Source organism: Panthera uncia (assembly GCF_023721935.1).
Source record: "Panthera uncia isolate 11264 chromosome A1 unlocalized genomic scaffold, Puncia_PCG_1.0 HiC_scaffold_17, whole genome shotgun sequence".
Classification (NCBI taxonomy): Eukaryota; Metazoa; Chordata; class Mammalia; order Carnivora; family Felidae; genus Panthera; species Panthera uncia.
Window position 1 is genome coordinate 48,009,148 of NW_026057577.1, and position 20,453 is coordinate 48,029,600.

At 40.5% G+C, this 20,453-nt stretch overlaps 1 protein-coding gene across 1 annotated transcript in view; it reads right to left on the reverse strand.

Moving 5' to 3' along the window:
* Positions 1–4,950: 4,950 nt before the first annotated feature.
* Positions 4,951–20,453, reverse strand: part of ADAMTS6 (ADAM metallopeptidase with thrombospondin type 1 motif 6) — a 79,574-nt gene continuing 64,071 nt past the window's right edge. Inside the window, exon 13 of the mRNA XM_049648884.1 lies at positions 4,951–8,104. Coding sequence (XP_049504841.1) covers positions 7,995–8,104 — 110 coding nt within the window. The 3' untranslated portion in view covers positions 4,951–7,994. The remainder of the gene's footprint in view (positions 8,105–20,453) is intronic.

Below are 20,453 nucleotides of genomic sequence, written 5' to 3' on the forward strand. Positions count from 1 at the left end.
TAGCCAAAATGAGTATATGCAGATTACTCACCAGATTTGGTTTTGGGCTTTTGCAAAATTCAAATACATTCTACCCTGGGAGATAGTCCAAACAAACAATTTAAAAACTGTCTTGAATGATGATTTTACTCTTACAATGAGTACAGAGTGATCTCCAGTGATTACTTTGAAGGGTACAACACTCCTCTGGAGTGTTAAGTTCTAATGTATTGATTTAAAAAGCCAGTGGGGCCTGTCTGGCTTAGTCAGAAGAGCTTGTAACTCCAGATCTGGGGATCGTGAGTTCCAGCCCCACGTTGGGTATAGAGATTACTTAAAAATGAGTAAATAAACTTAAAAAAAAAAAAGCCAGACATAAGAGACGGTTGGTACATGTACTGTCTCTAGTTGACATCAAATGTGGCATGAAATAAAACAGTGTGTCTCCTTCTGTTTCCCTGCAGCAAAAGTTTGCCACATTGGTGGGAAGTTGGACCCTAAGTGTAGTAGGTAATAACATCTTCCTAGCTTACATTCAGAAAATCTTCAAAACTAAATGTGGCTATAGGTTAATAACTTGTTTCAAAATTTCAGTATATACTTTTTAATCTCAAAATAAAATATTTAATTTCTCAATTTTGCTTTTTTCTGTATGAAAGTTTAAAATTATGAATCAGGGTGCCTGGGTGGCTCAGTTGGTTGAGTGTCTGACTTTAGCTCAGGTCATGATCTTGCGGTTTCTGAGTTCGAGCCCTGCAATGGGCTCTAGGCTGTCAGTGCAGAGCCCACTTCAGATCCTCTGTCCTCCTCCTCTCTCTGCCTTTCCCCACTGGTTCTCTCTCTCTCTTTCTCTCTAAATAAACTTAAAAAAAATAAAATAAGGGGCGCCTGGATAGCTCAGTCGCTTAAGCATCCGACTTCAGCTCAGGTCATGATCTCACTATTCGTGAGTTCGAGCCCTGCGTCAGGCTCTGTGCTGACAGCTCAGAGCCTGGAGCCTGCTTCAGATTCTATGTCTCCCTCTCTCCCTTCCCCTCCCCAACTCTCTCTCTCTCTCTCTCTCTCTCTCTCTCTCAAAAATAAATAAACATTAAACAAATTTTTAAAAATAAAATAAAATTATAAATCAAATTATTTCTTATTGCAGTTAGTTTGGCTGAGAACATCTTTTGTTTTGCTGCCCACTTTAATTCAAACTCCTATTTTAGCTACTTCTGTGTGTGTTTTTCCAGTGTGTCAAAGAATATTCTTGTATGTATTTATTATCTAGATACCTAGGATGATTTCCCAGAGACTATTTTTTTGAAGTTGAGATGTCTTCCTCCTTTATCTTTTTAAAAAAATTTTTAAAGATTTTATTTGTAAGTAACCTCTACACCCAACATGGGGCTTGAACCTACAACCCTGAGATCAAGAGTCTCATGCTCCACTGACTGAGCCAGCTAGGTGCCCCTCCTTTGTCTTTATATTCATAAATACATAGCACCAGTGATTTTTATATTTACAATAATGTACCCCCTAAAACAGAAACTAAATGTCTATTCATTTACATCAGATTAATTTGAATCATTAAAAATAAAATACCAAAATTGATGATAGGGGAGAGAACAGTATGTTTATTAGTTGCCTTTAGACCACAAAAAAATTTCCTAGGGTATTTAAGCTTTAGTTGTCCTTCTCCCCAGCCGTTGGCTGGGGAGAAGTTGGGGCAGAGGGGCAGAGGCACAGGAGGTCCATCTTGCCAGGCTGAGTCAGGCCAATGCAGCTGCTGGCCTGGGCACAAGCGTGGGCGGCCACCTGTGGCTCCCAGCACAGCTGTTTGGTAAAGGGCCAGCCAAAGCCCGGTCGGTGGGGTGGAGGCAGGTGGCCAGTTGGGCGGCCAATACATTCTGGCATGGGCTGAAAGAACACCTGGTTCCACTCTGTGGACCCACCACAGAAGGTCAAAGAATGTGCCTGCTGGCAGCAACCTGATGGTCCAGCTCTGGCTGAAACAGAGAAACCCACCTTTCTTGAAACTTACCCGAAGCCAACACGGGAATCATTCTGCTCTAGTTGTGTTGAAATAGGTCAGTGAGGCCATCTGGCATGTCTGGAAATGGTGTGGGGGGCTGTCAGACAGGAACAGGCTCTGTGATTCAAAACAGGACATTTCAGGGGAGGTGAGACCTTTCTCTTGTGTCTGGCTGCTAACTGCCATTGCAGACACCATCCATCCTTGAATATCTCTGACCTTCATTTTCCTCCTCTTCCCATGAACTCTAACTACATGCTTAGAAACCACTCTGGGTCCCCACATATAATTTTGTCACCAGACATAGGAATTTTCATAGTGAACACCACCACTGACAGAGACAAGAGCCCAAAGTTCACCCTTCCCTGACCCCTGAAATCCCTCCCAAGGCCTCAGGCCCACTGTTTCCCAGGAAGAAGGACCCCATTTCCTCTGGTCTGGGGAGTCATTTTCTCTCTGGTAGAGGAGCATCCTTCCAAATTTCCCAGTCCTTGATGCAGACCAGGCAGCTCCCTTTCATGTGCCAAAGAGGTGACACTCCCCTCACTGGTTCTGTGACCCCCTAGCAACTTATTCAACCTCTCTGAGCCCAGAAAGGCTTGTAAATAGGGATTGGCAGTATAGTCCTCATAGTTTTGTTGTAACCCATTCAATGAGAAAACATACATTTAGTGCCTAGCATAGAACCTGCATACAACAGGTACCTAGCAAATAATGGTTGTATAAATAAGTGACCTTGGTTTGTGCCACTCTCTAGACAGAGTGGACTGGCTTTGGTCTAGACCTTCCTGCTGACACATTTGCTTGGGATTTTAGGGGCCTCATCTCTATTACTGTCCTGTGGGCTCATAAGGTAGCCTGCTATTCACAAATGCCCTTGCTGGGGGAAAAAAGCAGACCCTTCCAAGAATTACATTGGCCTTGAGCTAGTAGAAGCTACTACTGTTGAGGCATTGACCTGAAGGCAGTCTGACTTTTGGGAGGCCTGCAGCTGGTGGGATAACTTGCCCCCTTTTATGTGAAACCCAAATTTAGGTATCCAAGTCAAGGTCCAAGAAGAGATCTCTGGATTGAATTTCACAAACCTTAAGGTTTGGAGCAATAAAATCTGACTGGTCAGGCATGATGTTCCATACCCTGAGGTGACTAAGAATATTCAGGCTCCCTAATTCTTGGGGTTGGGACATCAGGTGCTATTTGGCCCTTGTGTAACTACACAGCATTGTTCTAGCAAAGATAGATATTGCCCTGGAAATTATCTTTCATCATCTATGCAGCTCAAGGTTTTCAGTGGGGTTTGGGGAGCCATCAACCAAGAGACAATACAAGCTTAACCTTGGTTCTCTGACAGAGTGGAGCCAGCCCTCAAACTGCCATTCAACTTTGGGCCTCAGATACCATCTGTGGATGAAATGAGGGACAAGGAATGCTAGAAATAACCCTCTGAGAAAAAAGATGGGAGAAAAGACTGTTTTCCTTTTAAGTTACAGCTTGAGGTTTTCAAGGCTGAGGCACAAACCATTTTGAACAGCTGTTCTTTTCGGAAACATATGTTAGTTTATTCCACACATTCTGATGATACGAATGAGAAAGAATTCCAAATGCAGCTTATCTGTCACTTTTTTATTCAGTGACTGATCTTTTCTCTTTTTGCAACCAGTTATTTAGAATTTTCTAGTCCTCCTGGGCTGTAACTTTTTTTTTTTGCTGAAGTACATTTTCCCTTGTCTTTTCAAAGTAATGAATTTTGTCCTAGCCACACAAATTCACATTTTTGTTACAAAGATCAATATCTGACTTTTCTTCCTAATTCACTTGAAAAATGTCAAAAAATGCTCCTTTTGGAGCATAAAAGCTGAAAGTCGATCCTGGTGCTCTTTAGAGACTGGTAGAATCTCCATGGAGAGCAGATTGTCCTTCGAGTCAGTGCCCTAAGTAGGATAGTACCCTTTAGATATTTCAGTGGGAGAAAACAATTAACTAGAAGCTTAAAAACAACTGTAGATGAGAAGACAGACTAGCATCTGTGGAATCTAAGCTAAGGCAAACCTCATTTTTTGGTATTCCCTCCTCCCCAGCTCCTAGCAAACTACTCTTTGCAAGTGCGGTGGGAAGTTAAAACAGTTGGTTCCAGAGTCTTCTCATTAACTGAGGATTCATAATACTCCAACCACTTCTGGCTCCTAGAATGACCTTGGAGAAATACACCCCAAGACTATCTAATCGCGGCACCTGATTTCTTCAGGTGAGGTGGAATGTGTGCGCGGGTGGGTATAGAAGGAAGGAAGTGGATTGAAGCACAATCTGCTTAGGTATTCCACATCTTTTTATATAATTGATGAGGCTGTCATTATGAACATACACAAATAGCTAAGCATGCAGAAGGGCCACCTTTATGTTAGCTGCTGAGTTTCAAAAACTGCTGAGTTACCTTTGCATATGATAATATACCCCAGCTCAGCGATGGCTGAACCATTAGTTCAGCCTAAGAGGAAATGTCTGAAGGTGGAAAAGTATGCCCTTCATGATTCTATGCTCCCTGCTGAATCTGAATAGAAAAATCCTTCAAATATGAATACTTTTGTTCAGCACCTTTTCCACAATGAAATATCTTGCATCCTCTTCTATGTGAAAGCATTTACATGGAAAGCAAAAGAAGGTGGGGGCAAAAGAGTCATGGGTCAATCTGGACTTCTTTTCTAGTGCTAGAACAGCTGACTAGTGGCATCTGGGGACAGAGCTCCACCAGGAATATCTAAAGCCCTTGTATTTAATATTACTGAAATACAAATATATGCAATTTCTGAAGAGTGTAATAAGGATGCGTACAACAGATTATCTCTATCCCAGATGCTATCTGGAGAATTTGGATAATGTTGTGTGGTATTCCAAAGGAAAGATCCTCCTACTGAAAGTTTCACACCAGCTTTTCAGGGAATAGACAACCTTCATCTGAATCATTCTTACAAGCTGAATTTTTATTTTCACTAAATTATCTATGTTAAAAAAAAATCTGTGCCTGGTGTGGAATTTCACTCCATCAAGTGTTACAATGACTTTTTCATTTTCGTTACAAGCAGGAGAATGAATGTAGGACAAGTGTTAGGAAACATGGCAATAAATTAGAATATAATTTACAAAAGCAAAAAAAAAGTAACAGTGTACCACATTAATACTGAGTATAAAATAATAAGCAACAACTAATCACAATAATACAAAGGTAATTTCATTCTGTATTATTAAGGATACCTATGTGACATTCACTCCAATAAAATTCCTAATGAAATGGACGGTTTGGGGAATTATATGTATCTCAAGGGCTTTAATCAGTTGGGTAGATTTTACCTTTCCTTTTTGGCAGGATATTGTGCTGATGGCAGATACGGTTCTCAGCCATAGGGCACCAGTTTCCTTGGGTCTCTCTAAGTAGTCCGTATAGCACGCTACTTTCGGAGGGCCTGCCATGGTGGCTTAGCCTCCACTGACAATCCTATTGCTATTATTTAGGAAGAGAGCATCATGTAGCCACGTGGTTGACTACAGAGTAGCAGCGGTAATGTGATGTGTTGTAGAATATGATTTGTTCCCCCACTCAGGGGAAATCTTCTGTGCTTGGTTCCTTCTAGCAGAGTAATCCGATGCTGCGATGCTGCTCCTGGAAGCTCTCTACTCCTGGCCTCGGGACTGGTGCACACTCCTGAGGGAATACTAGCTGCCCCTTCATCTAGGGCCAGTCAAGGTGGCCCAAGGCAACAGTCCTCATGATGTTAGTTTCCAGGTGAGGTTAAGAATAGACTCAAGTTAGTCAATTAAGAAATCTTTTTGGAATAAAACCATGAGCTGATATTTATATTTGGGGAAAGACAGGTCCTGATGGCAAACCTATGCCTAGAATGCCACAGAAACCACCCATCCTTTCTTTATTCCACCAGGGCACATTAGCACCAATTTAACCACTCTTTACGAGGGACCAAGTGAATTCAGCGCTGGGGGCACGCTGCTCATGGGCCACCTCCCCCCTCACTGAATAGATAGCACTCTGGCTGGTCTTCTAAGAGCAGTAGAGAGAGCGGCCCTGGCAATTTTTGGGTATCGTCGGTAGCTTTCTCTGGAAAGCTCAGGGACATGAGCTGTGGTGTTGAGACAGAAAGCAGGTGAGAAAATATTGATGACCATGACTGAGTGTGCAGAACAACAGCCCGTGCTGACTGTCCATAGCAAACCTGAAGGTTAGGTTGGTTTTTGAAGTCTGTGAGTCTCTTTTCCTTTCTGAAAAAACCTAATCATCTACATTAGGTCATGGTGTAGGTGAAACACCAGACATGTAGTATGAGAGCACAGTGATGGATTGAAGTCGAACATACTCTTTAACTGCAAGTAGCATCTTTACAAAGTAGCCATTTGGTTGGAGTTTGAGGTGTTCGTGTAGCATGATGTACACATTGTGTAGGACGCAAAGCACATTCATCAAGAACCTGCTGCAAGCTACAAGTGTTCAAGTACAAAATATATATAAGTACCCTCTTCTTTTTTGCTTTCTTTTAATCTTGCTGTTGAATCTTTTGATGAGCATGACATGAAACTTGTGGATAGGGAAACTATGAGCTAGTCAATTTAATTTAGGATTCTGGATTTGATTCTAGAATTTGACTTGCCCAAGAAACTTGGTTTCACATTTAATTGCCATTCAGAGTATCCATAAAAAATACAAAATTGTTGGTTGAGTGACTATTAAAATTATGCTTTATGATCTCTAGGCTTCATGTGTTTTTCTTCTTTGGTTGTTATCCCTTGCCTACTTTAAAAACTCACAGAAATAGCACATTTATGTGCAAGCACACTCATCTACCCACACACTCAAAAGCGCCCGCTCACACACACACACTTGCTCTCATATAAATAAATGCCCTTCTGCCATATCAAAGAAGGGACATCTGGAACCCATCACAATTGTCAGCGAAAGGGTCTGCCTGGTTGTTGCCGAGCCAGTCTATCTTTTGCACGGCATCATTTCAGTAAGCTCAACATGCATGCAAAAATCCAACGGGGCAGAAGCTGTCCTGTGGCCGGTGAGGTTGTAAACACAACTGAGCTGGGGTGACTCACATAAGGACTCAGGCATCCTGTGTGATGGCAGCAAAGGGCCCGGTTCTTCAGTCTCTACCATACCCCAGGTCTGGCTTCTGCATGAAACTGAAATGTTTTTCTCTTAAAGTTTTAATGGAAATCTCAGCTTCACTTGCACAATGGCAAGTTGGCCCCAGTCTCTTAGCACAGAATTTATAGACTTGCACGGCCGCAGTAACTGATGCGCTGCCTTAAACTGAGTCCTTCCTTGTTGTTCGGTTTAATATAGTTTATATATGGCTCACAGCAGTGTTCAGAACAGGGGGATTAGTCCTAAGGAAATTAAGTGGAATGAAGAAAAATAATACAAACTTTCATTACTTTTGATTTATAATTGCTCCTTAAATTACAGTTAAAAGCCCATTTTAGAATTTAAATTGTGGTGCTGTTGTATTGAGATAAAGTATAGTAAATATTTTTAAGCTATGACTTAAGATTTCTGAATCTTCTTTACTTCCATAGTTGACCAAATCATAACAGCTACATTTTAAACGGTTTTAAATACAAATGGATTCAGTGTCATTGCTAAGTCCATAATAAAAATTATCTTAATGGTCCAAGGAGGTAAACAGGCTATTGGATTTACTCGAAAGAACACAAACGCTCCACAGTAAGCAAGTCTCCCTGTGTTGTTTGGATCTCTCCGATCTGGCATTCCCTCCTAATACCGTGTCCAGCACTTTGGATCAATAAATCCCACTTCACAGAAGTTAAAATAATATTGAAATCCTGTCAGCTAGGGCTGACCAGTGGTTACGTTTTCCACAGGGTAATGCATTTGCAAGGACATCAATCCTCTTCCTCTGGGTGGCTCTCTTTGATGGACGCATTTCCACGATGAAATGACAAGGCTCCCTCTCTGGCTCTCCACGGGTCAGTGTCCTTGGCAGGTCTTACAACACATCTGTCTGAAGTATGCTCGACTACAGAACTTGAACTTGAGCACCAGCGGGCAATACGCCACTTTGTTCACATCTTTGCACTCTAGCGAATGGGGGCAGAAAATGGAAAACAATTAGAGGCGCATAAACAAGTGCAGAAACAGGCCAGTGAGGCTCCACGTTCATATCCAGCAAGGACCCCCTTGCACCAATCCACCTTGGCTTCCACGTCCATGTGGTTTTTGTTTTTGTTTTTAAGCATACCCTGTATGGTACAGCCTACCAGAAACATTCTTTTGATATATTTTAACATAATTAAAAAAAAAATGGTTGCAAGGCTTTTCTCCCAGACTTTTACAAGTATGGTGCATGCCCACTGTGTCTTGAAAGAATTACCATTTGTTGGGATAAGTGATCACTTTAGACAGCTTGGAAACATGAGTCATTTTTCTTACAGCGCTTTTATTGCTTCTTTCTCAAGGGTTATTTTATTCAGCAGTGCAAGGTTATCCAAAATCAAACATGAGTTGCATTGTTTGATACCAAAGTACACATGTCTCCAGAGAATCTGCATCTGTGAGGCGTGGGGATGGGCCTGGGTGAATGAAAAGGATTGCTGACAGTGGCCTAGATTCAGCAACTACACTAGACAAAGAGGAAAACTTGGAGGGGTTGGCCTCAAATGGCAGCAGTCTGTGGGTTATGGAAACATGTAGAAATGTCTTTTTTTAATTTGGAAGTGAGACATGGCCTTCTTTTTTCCTATGTGTATTTTCTCCTCAGTGCTAGAACTGCCACAGTTGAGGTCTGCAGTTCTTGCAGCCAGAAGGTGAATAAATGATTCTTTCTCCATCTCCCCTTGAGACTGGTTGCAGAAGATGGGGCGAAGGGGCCAGTGTAGAGAAGGGGACACCGGCCTTTGATCCTCAGCACCCCTCTCACCCCCACATAACCCCACTGCTGCTAATAATGATATTCTTCTGTAGTCCTCTGGTCACTTTTATCTGGGGATTTTAAAATACTTTGTAAACCTAGTAATTAAATTTCCATATGCCTCCCAGAATCAAAGTTCCACCCTCACTTTTCCAGGTGGTTATACTGAAGCATCCTGGGTAAATTACTGAAGGTAATTAGAATCAGGCAGAACAGTGGGTGAAATTCAGTGTAACAGGACAGTTGTGTTGTTGCTTGCTTGCTTGCTGGTTTATTTTCATGTTTTTTCCTGGCTTCAGAAATCCACTGAACTTGTAAGAAATCATATACATGGTACATAAGCCATAAGATAAACCTGAGAAGTGACGTGCGAAGGAATGGGGAAGCTTTCAGTTCTTACTACTGAAAAGTTAGGTAACAATGTTATCAACCTCACGTTCCAGGCTCTTTCAGGGAAAGACTTAAATTTTATCTTATTTTATTTTATTTTATTGTATTGTATTTATAATTCTGGTGGTTTATTGATGATACATGTAGGTGTTTAATTTAATCATTATCAAGTTATAATTTTATCATTACACACAACTGATTGTTTTCAAAGTATCATGTATAGAAGACCCCTTAATCAAGGGGTAGAAGTGATATAGCTTCACCTCAAATCTATAATTGTACATACATGAATTAACCTTACATTGTTGGAATCTTCCTGGGGGTGCCTAGTTCTACTAAACACTATTCTTGACAATGTAAGTATTGCTTTATATTAAAGACTTAAATTTTAAACTGGAGTCCTCAATCATCTGCAAACCTAAGCTCTGCACCATCAAACTCCCTTACTCATGATTTGACTAGCAAAGAGTAATAGTCAGAATTTTGAGTAGAACTTTTCCACAGTAGGATTCTCAATACATTTAAGTTTTGGCTGAAAGAAGGGAAGAGAGACAAGAAAAAATTCTTTAAACTCTGCACTAAAAAAAAAGAAGTCAGATGATTTTTGATGAATCAAGAATGAATTTGAGATGAAAAGATCTCCACATATTTTAATTTGGAGGTCACTTTGTATTTTTTTTTCTTTTTCTCTCTGTCATAACCAGTAAAAAGCAATCAAAACAGGTTTAGACTAAGAATAATTGTGTAAAAAGAAAAAAAAGGTGTTATCCATGTTACCAAGAGCGATATTTTTGTCAAGGGTCAAGGTAATGCAATTATTAAAATGATGAGAAGGGTGCCTGAGTGGTTCAATAGGTTCAGTGTCTGGCTCTTGATTTTGGTTCAGGTCATAATCTCATGATTCATGGGTTCCAGCCCTGCACTGGGCTGTGCATTGAGCATGAAGCCTGCTTGGGATTCTCTCTCTCTCTCTCTCTCTCTCTCTCTCTCTCTCTCTCCTCTCTCTGCCCCTTCCCCGTTCATGCATGCTCACTCTCTCTCTTTCTCTTAAAATAAATAGATTTAAAATAAAATAAAATAAAATAAAATAAAATAAAATAAAATAAAAGAGAAAAGCTAATACAGTACCACTCATCTTTAATCTAAATCGTCTTCATGAAGCATTGGGCCAGCAGAGACCACCCCCCTCACAATCTGCAGCAGCGCTTGGTGGGACAGCTTCAAGTACAAAGTAAATGTTAGCTTTGGTCTTCTTTGCCAAAATATAAACATGATTTGGTTGACAGACAGATAGAGGAGGACTGGTTGCTTTAATAGTACAAGGAAATAAGATTAGGGGCTAGACTGTCCCGGTTTAATCCTAGTTTTGTCATTTACTGGCTTTACGACTCTGAACAAATAGTTCAGCTTCTCTGTGCTGGAGCTGCCCCATCTCTAAACAGGGATGATGAGAGTTCTCCCTTCCACGTGTAACATGTACATCCTGTGATGCCACTCAGAGCAGTGCACAGGTTATCAGCACTTGATAAGTGTAAGATAGTGACTTAACTATTTTTGTTACCACTGTTAGTTATTACCTCTTACCACCTGATGACAGTAAGTTGCCCTCTGACTTTCTCAATGAGGATGCAATATTTTGATTACTAGTGAGAAGGTGCTGTCCTATTGACACAAGTCAGTATTTTCTGGGGTGCAATTTTATTGGGAGACTCATCACTCCATTTTTGGAAGAGTTGCTGCTGGTCCAGGAAAATTCTGAGATGAGCAAAATACAAGCAAATTCACAGATTCTTCTTTTAGATTTAGACTTGGGAATCTGATTATAAACAGCAGATAATAAATAATGAATAAAAAATATTCATAAGTTGTTTCTCCCTCCAATCACCCCTCCATTCACCCATTTTGGCTATTACAAATCTAAGTCAGGATTCAGCAACTTAAGTGGGTGCTTGAAATGAGGGGACTCTCCTCAGTATGCCAAGGCCCAGAGCGCAGTATTTGGCCAGGAGCAGGGTGGAGCCTCGGGGTAGGCTAAAAACCGGCTGTGGGGTATCCCTCTCTGAAATTTCCAATACCCCTCTCAAGTTTGTTGTCAATTAAGTTGATTCCATCCAGCTTGATTGAAAGCAGGAAGTCATGTGGGTCCTGGGAGCAGAACCAAGCTTAGGGAGGTAGTGACTCTTTAGGAGTGCACCAGACTCGCCTGCACCAGAAGTATAAGACAGTGGTGACGAGTGGCAGATCTGGAGTCGGCTGCGCCTGGGGGGTGAATTCTGGAGCTGCTCCCTCTCAGTATTTGGTTGTCCTGGGCCAGGTTCCATCACCTCTCTAAGCCTCAGTTTCTTCATCTGTGAAGTAGAGACTGTGACAAGACCTGCTCACAGGATGTGGTGAGTGGGGCTCACATGGGTGCTTACAAAACGCATGGCCGTGGCATCGGCACAGAGGAAGCACTCCACCTGTTAGCTGTTACGATTTTCACCAACACATCTGCCTGTGAGATTGACCACCATGTATTGTTTCTCTGGGATCCCTGTCAAAATGTGCATTAGGCTCTCAGGAAGGGTTACACACTGGCATGCATAAGCAAATTAACAAAAAGATATTAAACAGAGAGCAGGTAAATCATGATGAGAGAGATGGGGAAAAGCCAGCACTGGGGACTCCAAGGCTGGGACCTTGGGCCTTGATGAGGCATTCAAGTGGAGACACTGGGGCTGTGTGAGGACACAGAGCCTGGAGTGTGGGGAGCTCTCCCAGAGGAGGGCCCCAGTGGAAGCTCCTGTTCCTACATCTTGGTTTTGCCTTCTAAAGACTGCCTAGATAAGAAGAATCAGCCTTTGGACTCACGGAAATTATTTATCAGAGAAGGTAACCATAACTGGTCTTTCATTCTCTTAGTCTTTTAAAGCCACAAGCGCTTAATCCAATAACAATCATCATGTTAAAAATAATGTATCACATGCCTCCCATGTACCAGGAAATGCCCGTGGTTTTATATATTTATATATTGAACCCTTTTATGTATAATAAAACATCAGGTTTATAGAGATGGCAAGACTGAAGCTCACAGAGGTTAGGACACCCATGCTGGTCACCCAGGTAGTGGGTTTAAGAGCTGGGGTTAGGATGCTCGGCATGAAACTGCAAAAAAATTTCTACCTGTAAGGCAGACCCTTGTCAACCCTTGGTGACATCATCATCAGAAATGCTCTGATCAGCATCATCATGCTCTGCCACCATGGAAAAAGGGGAATTTTTAACAAATATTTTATTTTTAAGCAATCTCTATACCCAGCCTGGGGCTCAAACTCACAACCCCCCAAACAAGAGTAGCATGCTCCACCAACTGAGAGGCCCCTGGAGAAGGGGACTTTTTTTTTTAATTTTTTTTTTATATTTATTTATTTTTGAGAAACAGAGTGACAAAGTGTGAGCGGGGGAGGGGCAGAGAGAGAGGGAGACACAGAATCTGAAGCAAGCTCCAGGCTCTGAGCAAACGGTCAGCACAGAGCCTGATGTGGGGCCTGAACCCACAAACTGTGAGATCATGACCTGAGCTGAAGTCAGACGCTCAACCAACTGAGCCACCCAGGTGCCCCTGGGACTTTGTTTTTTTTAACGTTTATTTATTTTTGAGAGAGAGAGAGAAACTGCAAGCAGAGGAGGGATAGAAAGGGAGGGAGACACAGAATCCAAAGCAGGCTTCAGTCTCTGAGCTGTCAGCACAGAGCCCTAAGCGAGGATAGAACCCACAAACTGCGGGATCCACAACCTGAGTCAAAGTCAGACACTTAACCGACTGAGCCACCCAGGTGTCCCAGGCAAATGTTTTTTAAAAGCAGTTCTAGGTCACAGGTATTCAAAATGGCATGAATGCTCTTCTTCGGCTTTACTGTCCTCCTTCAATTGTGTAAAATGACATGAGTGGAAGGTGATTTGAGTTGCACCATGGAGTTTTAAAGCTCCACTATTACAGAAAGCTGAACATAATCTTAAGTATATTAGTAGCAGTATTAAATTATACTGGGGCATTCAGCCCATCTGCCACTTTTTTTAGCTTACCTAGAGAGGACTGATGTGTTGAGCTCTTGGACTGACTCACTGACATTCTGCTCATGTAGTCAAGAAGGCTTTAATTACAAAAATTATTCACTAGTCTGCTTCATTCTCAAAGCCATTAAAAATATGAAATAATGTAAGTGATGAGTCACTAAATTCTATACCCGAAACTAATATTACATTGTATGTTAACTAACTGGAATTTAAATAAAAACTTGGAAAAACAATGAAATAATCTCACCCTTGAGCCGATACACAGTACAGATCACATTTGTGGTAAAACCATTCTGGAAAAGTTGTACATAAATTAAACCACAGTTTCCCATTGAAATCAAAACAATAATAAATGTTCTGTTTTAGTTTCTGAATGATCTTCAGTATGTGCTGATTTCTAGCTAATCTCTAAAATATCTAATTGAAAGTTTCTCTATACTTAAGTAATACATAACCTGTAAATAAACTATTCTACTAGGACACCTATTAAAAGGAATCCTTTAGTAAGAATCTTTTTGTAACATGATTACCCTGTAATTAATCTATTTGGAAGGTTTTGTCTTGACTATCATATTTTCTTCATGTAGATACACTTATATGTATTGCTTTTGAAGTAGTGGTATCTAAGCCAGCAGGGTCAAGGATTTTAAGGTGAAGGCTTAATTTTCTGCTCTCATCATGTACCAGCTAAGTACTCTCCTGGGAAGAGAAAGAAAAGACACTTACTCTACCTTTTCTCTTGTGAGGCCATTGGAAGGGTGAGAGGTCCTTACTGTGGCTTCTAGGGAATATTTTGTGGGCCTAACTAGTCTCTCCTTTTTTTGCATCCTACCTGTCCCTGAAAACAAAATTTCACTTTACCCAAGTCCAAAGATTTCTAGTGGGGAAGGCAATTTGTAGGGTATTCCTACATTTTTCTCAGGGACGCTTGGGACTATATTAAGGGCTGAAAGCCAACCCCTAGGCCCTGTGATATGAGCCAGACCCATAAGTAACCTGCCAGGTATGCAAGAGTGGGTCTCACTGGTAATCTGGGTTTTGGTAGACTTGAATGATAAAATAAGACAACCTGTTTCATGGCAACACATGAATCTACTTATCATTGATGTGCCAGTGGGTTTTTCCACAGGTGTTTTACATTAATCTTTCAAATCTTCGACCCAAAAGACATGATTTCAAAACACTCACAGTGAACAGAGGCTTATGAATTTAGGATGCAATTGGATTCAGATTCATTGTGACTTTGAAGGCTTCACTTGGTCCAAGGAACACAAGAGCAACTCCTGAAATGCTGTGCTCTTGCATTTATTTCCTGAAACGTCGCACAGCCTGGCTAAATTATATTGTTGGAGTGACCTGGGGTATACAGGGACATATCCTTTCATGACCAGGTCGGACCATTCAGCATCCTTTTTTGGCGAATGCATGCCCTGTGTGCCCATAAACTCTTTATGAGATTTAGAGGAACACAGTAAGTAGACAGTTATGACTTAAGCACCTTAGGGTCTATCTTTTGGATTACAAAAGTACAACCAGCTGTGCCTCTGTCAAACTGCCCAGAAGATGCAGAGCCTAGTGAGAAGTGAGATGGCAAAGGCTGTACGTGTGAATGTGTGGGTGAGGGATGTGAACTCAGTATTTCTTCTGAAAAAATTGCCCTTGATATTCTACATAGTCAGACTGGAAAAGGGTGAAATAATAAGTTTCATTTGGGAACCTGACATTATTCATTGCAACGGGAACAGTCCAGCAACTTTTCATCCTTGAACAAGGTGGTATCAACTACGAAACTTGATTCCAATGTCATCTTACCATGGGCTAAGCCATTACTTTTTCTCTTTGCTTCCTCAGTTTCTCTTTTCCCAGTCTTATTCCCTGAAAGCCACCCACATTCATCCTCAAGGTGGTATAATCCCAGCTCAAATCCCAGGGTTCCCTGTAAACCAGAGAGCCAGGAATGTGAACCTGAGTGGTAAGGTGCATTATGAGCTCTTAAAAATGGCAAAGGGAAAAAAAACCCTACTCTTGCTCACCTCCTTCCACTCAGAATCTTCAAATGACCTTCATTGTTCCTTTCACTGGTTTTAATACAATGGGCACCACTTTAAATCTCAAGTCCAGTAGTTGTTTTGTTCTGGAGGTCCTATGAGGTTTCGGGAGCTGCTCAGGCTTTCTCCAAGTCATTCACTTGAGGGAGACTGAGACCAACCAAAGCCACTATTAGCCTAGGTTGGTAAACCAATGTATACTAACCACGCCTTTCCTGGGTTGGTTACCAGCTCAGGGCACACCATGAATTATTAGCTGGCAGCAATAAATACCAGCTGACAGATTGCCTTGTACTATTGGGAGACAGAAAAGACTCACCATATAAACTACAAGGGAACCTGAAACTGCATAAAGATGAATAAAATGGCATTTGGGATAGAATTTCAGGTAAGCTTGAGTAGGCTAGTCCCAGCTGCCAGATGTACTTTAAAAAATTACTCTGAGTGGTACTTCAGATGCAGTGATACCCAATGTGTCTAAAATTCACTCCCAGCAGCAACACAGTGTTATGCTCATCATGGGCAGTCTGTCAAATTCAAGCCTATAATGCTTTAACCCTTCACTGAAGCCTTACAAGAATTAAATACTAAAGCAGACATTGAATATGGCAAATTTTATCTCCCTTCTTCGTTCTCCTAGTCCCGTCTTACTATTTACTATTTACTTTTTTTTTTTTTTTTTTGAGAGAGAGAAAGAGAGCGAGCGAGCATGAGCAGGCAAGGGGCAGAGAGACAGAAGATCTGAAGTCGGCTCTGTGCTGACAGCAGAGAGGCTGTGGGGTTCAAACTCACAAACCACGAGATCATAACCTGAGCCAAAGTCGGACATTTAATTGACTGAGCCACCCAGGTGCCCCTGACTATTTACTTTTAATATCTTGATGTTCCACTTCCGAATTTCTCTTATTATTCTTTGTTGTCTTAACCTCACTCCATTTCTTCAATCTCTTTCCATTGTTTATTTTATTTTTATTTTTAAAAATTTTACTCAAATTCCGTTATTTTATTATGGCATTTGGGGATGAATGTGTTTTCAACTTCCGTATAGAAGCCTAACTTCCTTATCGTGATTTATAGTATCCAGAAACCAAAATCTAAATGGGAGTCATAGTGGATACCTCCAAATCTCTTATCCCGGTGTCTAACTGTTCATCAGGTTCTTTTTATTCTCCTTTCCATTTTATTCTTTTTTTTCCAATTAATTACTCCCCTTTTGATTTATACTCTATCTACTTTGATTCAAGCCTTCATCATCTCAAGCCTGGACACTTAGAATAACGCTCTAACTCTTCCTCCACACAAAGTTGACCTCCCTCTGCCCCTCCACACTCCTGCCACCCTGAGCATGTCACTCTTCAATTTCCTTCGCTTATTCCCTAGAACTTAAGAGTCCTAACTGCCTTCCACGGCATTCAGGGCCCTCCGAAACCAAGTCCCTGACTCTCTCTCTTTGTAGCCACATCTCCACTACCTCTCATCTGCCAACCCACTGCACCCGTACTGAACTACCTCCATGCCCTGATGACTGAATACACATGTCCTCTGCCAGGAATCCCAGCATCTCCATGTGTTCTTGGCAAATTGTTTCATACCTTCCAGTGCCCTACTCAAGCTTGTCTTCTCCACGATGCTTCTACTGATTACCCCTCTTCTGTGTACTCATGGTAATTTCTTTCTACCCTGTTAGAGTACTGCCTATACTGTGAAAATTATTTGTCCCCACCCCTGCTAAACTGTGCTCCCTTTGAGGACAAAGACCTTGTCATATTTCTTTCATAGTCTCAGTGCCTGGTCCTTTGTCTTGCTGGCCTTGGCTTGCTAAGTAAATAATAATGGTTGGGTGAATGGAGGACATTATTTAAAAGCCATTACCTTGAGGGATGGACAGATAGATATATATGTGATAAATCAGCTCAGGAAAATGTTAATGTTGGAATCCAGATAGTGGGTGTTCATTGTAAAATTCTTTCAACCTTGCTGTTACATTTGAAATGTTTTATTATTTTCATAATAAAATGTTAGAAGGAGAACCAATTCCTAAACTGTGGTTGTTAAAACAATTCTCAAGATTCTATCAATGGTCCATTTCACCCATAGAGACCCCACTAAAAAACTGTATTTTAGATCCCAAGGGATCTCCCTTGGTCCAACTCTGTCTTGGGGTAGACCTGAACTGGTTTTACAGTAGCCTCCCACTAAGAGTCAAGAGAAGGGGAATAGGAAGTCCTCTTTCAACCTCCTGCAGCAACCAGAGCTTACTCCTTCCCCTACTACCAGATTTCCCTCCCAACTCTCCCTTAGCAACAGGCATTTCTTTTCTCCCTGACCTGATTCCCAGAAGCCATATTAGATTACTCTTACATTACTTTCATGTAAGAGCCTCTTCTCTTTTGAAATCCATATTATCTGTCCATTTCACATCTCTGTTAATGATAACTTATGATTTAATTCAACTGTTTCATCCTCTTTTTCCAGGGTATACATGGGTTATTTTTCCATGTACACATTACAGCAGGTTCACAGATCACTTAGTCTATGAAGTTGCCTTGATCTAAAAGGTTAAAGTCACTTGTCTTCCATTTGAACTTTTAGCACCGTGTCAACTGCTCCACATAACACCTTCTACCTTCCTTCCTTTTCTTTTTTTTTTAAATATCTTCCGTGTAAGACTATGAACTTACAAATGCATTTGAATTTTCCATAATGAATGGAAGAGGCTGGCCACAGCAAGCATTCAATAATTAGTTGCCGATGAAATGAACAGATAGTTTCAGGTATTTAAATGTATTCAACATATGCTACTGGGAAGCCAAAGAGAACACAAAACAAGTTATGACAGACATATCCACTTTAAATCTAATTTTGTAAGAGAGTGATCCTCTTTCTTTTCAATGACTCAGCAGCTTTAGGGACTAACAGTTCTAAGATTAGTCATATTTTGCAGGATTAATAATTTCCTAAAAGTTTCCTCCTTTACTAAGAAGGCTAAAAATTCTGTCTTAACTGCTTACTTCAAATTAATATTAATGAAAAGTGATTTGGCCAGGCAGATTAAATGACCATGAGGTGTTTCTACAAATAATTTAAGAAACCTCAGATTAACACGTATCTATTTTAAGAGAATTTCTTTAAGGCAGATATAAGCCCAGTTACAAATGATATTTTGCCCACTCTGAAAACTTTGCATCACCAGCTATGACGCTTCTGTATAATAACTAACCACTACAGAAAAGTTTTTGGAGAAATCACTAAAATGCCTAAAATAAAGTTATATACATAATTTCAACATCTACATTGCTGTGAGCATGTTAAAAACCCAATTCTTTCAGCAATGACTAAGCCTGAATCTACTGAATCAGGATGATGGTCATGCTAGAAAGAGTTGCTACTTCATAACCAGAAGCTCTGTTTTCATGTTAAAATACCCTACTTAATAAGTGAATTAAGAATAGCATAAAAATGTAGTTGAAACTGACATGCCCTTGGGCTTTGCCAAATCTCAGTTCAAATTCTGCCTCTACTACTTCCTAGTCTTCTCATTTGGGCAAGTCACTATCCCTCTCTGTGCCTCAGTTTCCTCATCAGTAATACCAACTCTTGGACGGTTGCTGACATAATTATAACATGCATGCGTGCGTACACACACACACAGAGATATTTATGTATATGAGATATATAAGGTGGATAATAAATATAAAGGGCCTACCCATAATACCCAATACAGAGTAATTTAATATGATAGTTATATCCTCTTTTCCACCTCAACCTTTTATCTTCCAACTCAGAAAGAAAAATAGACCTTCAGACCTATGTGATTGACTGCTAATAATTTATAATGGATAAACAATTTATAATTGTTTGATGCAGTCTTACACAAGACAGATATTTTTATTTAGATTATTTAAAAGAGATTGTTTTGCTAAGGAAAATACTTAGATTTATCATGGATTTTGAGTCCTTCCCAAGAGAAGAAAAGCTCAATTTCTAGAATGACCATTACCAAAGGGACAAAAAAGTAGATGACATCAGAGCCACAGATTTTGCAAATTAAAATTATGATTTTGAATCAATGTACAATAAGGCCATACTTATCTGAAAGAGTAAATTATACAAAAAGGATTTCATGTTGAGGCTTAGATATAAAAACTGGTATATTTGCAAAGTAATTTCTCTGTATCCTGTCATACAAGATGATTGCTCTTCCTAAAATAAAATATCTAAGGAAATATTTTATAAATTTTTTTTTTAACGTTTATTTATTTTTGAGACAGAGAGACAAAGCATGAATGGGGGAGGGTCAGAGAGAGGGAGACATAGAATCTGAAACAGGCTCCAGGCTCTGATCTGTCAGCACAGAGCCCGACGCGGAGCTCGAACTCATGGACCGCGAGATCATGACCTGGGCCGAAGTCGGAAGCTTAACCGACCAAGCCACCCAGGCGCCCCTCTAAGGAAATATTTTAAAATAGTGAATGTAATTAAAAAAAATTTTTTTTTCAATGTTTATTTAGTTTTGTGAGTGTGAACAGGGGAGGGGCAGAGAGAGATGGAGACACAGAATACAGAGCAGGCTCCAGGCTCTGAGCTGTCAGCACAGAGCCGAAATCAGATGCTTAACTGACTGAACCACCCAGGTGCCCCAATAGTGAATGTAATTTATTAAAAAAATCCTTTAAGTTGGAGAAATTTAGTCAAAACGAATAGATCTCTTTTTAATAGGCTCATGAGCACATAATTTTCATTTGAAAAATATTAACAAATTATTTTCAGGATAGTTCTCTACTTTTGTTTTAAGCAGAGCCCCATAACCAGGTTTCTTACATAATTTAAATTAGTGGTTCCAGATGTTCTTGTGCATTTATTTGGGCATGCCTCTATTTTCATATGGCAAGGCAGTCTGAATTTCCTGACTATGTCATATTTGTCTCTATATTTCCCATGATTTCTGTTGTAGTGCCTCTTACATAGTGGCATTCAGGAAATTTTAAATGAATGCCTAACTGAATAAGCAAAGTATATTTGTTT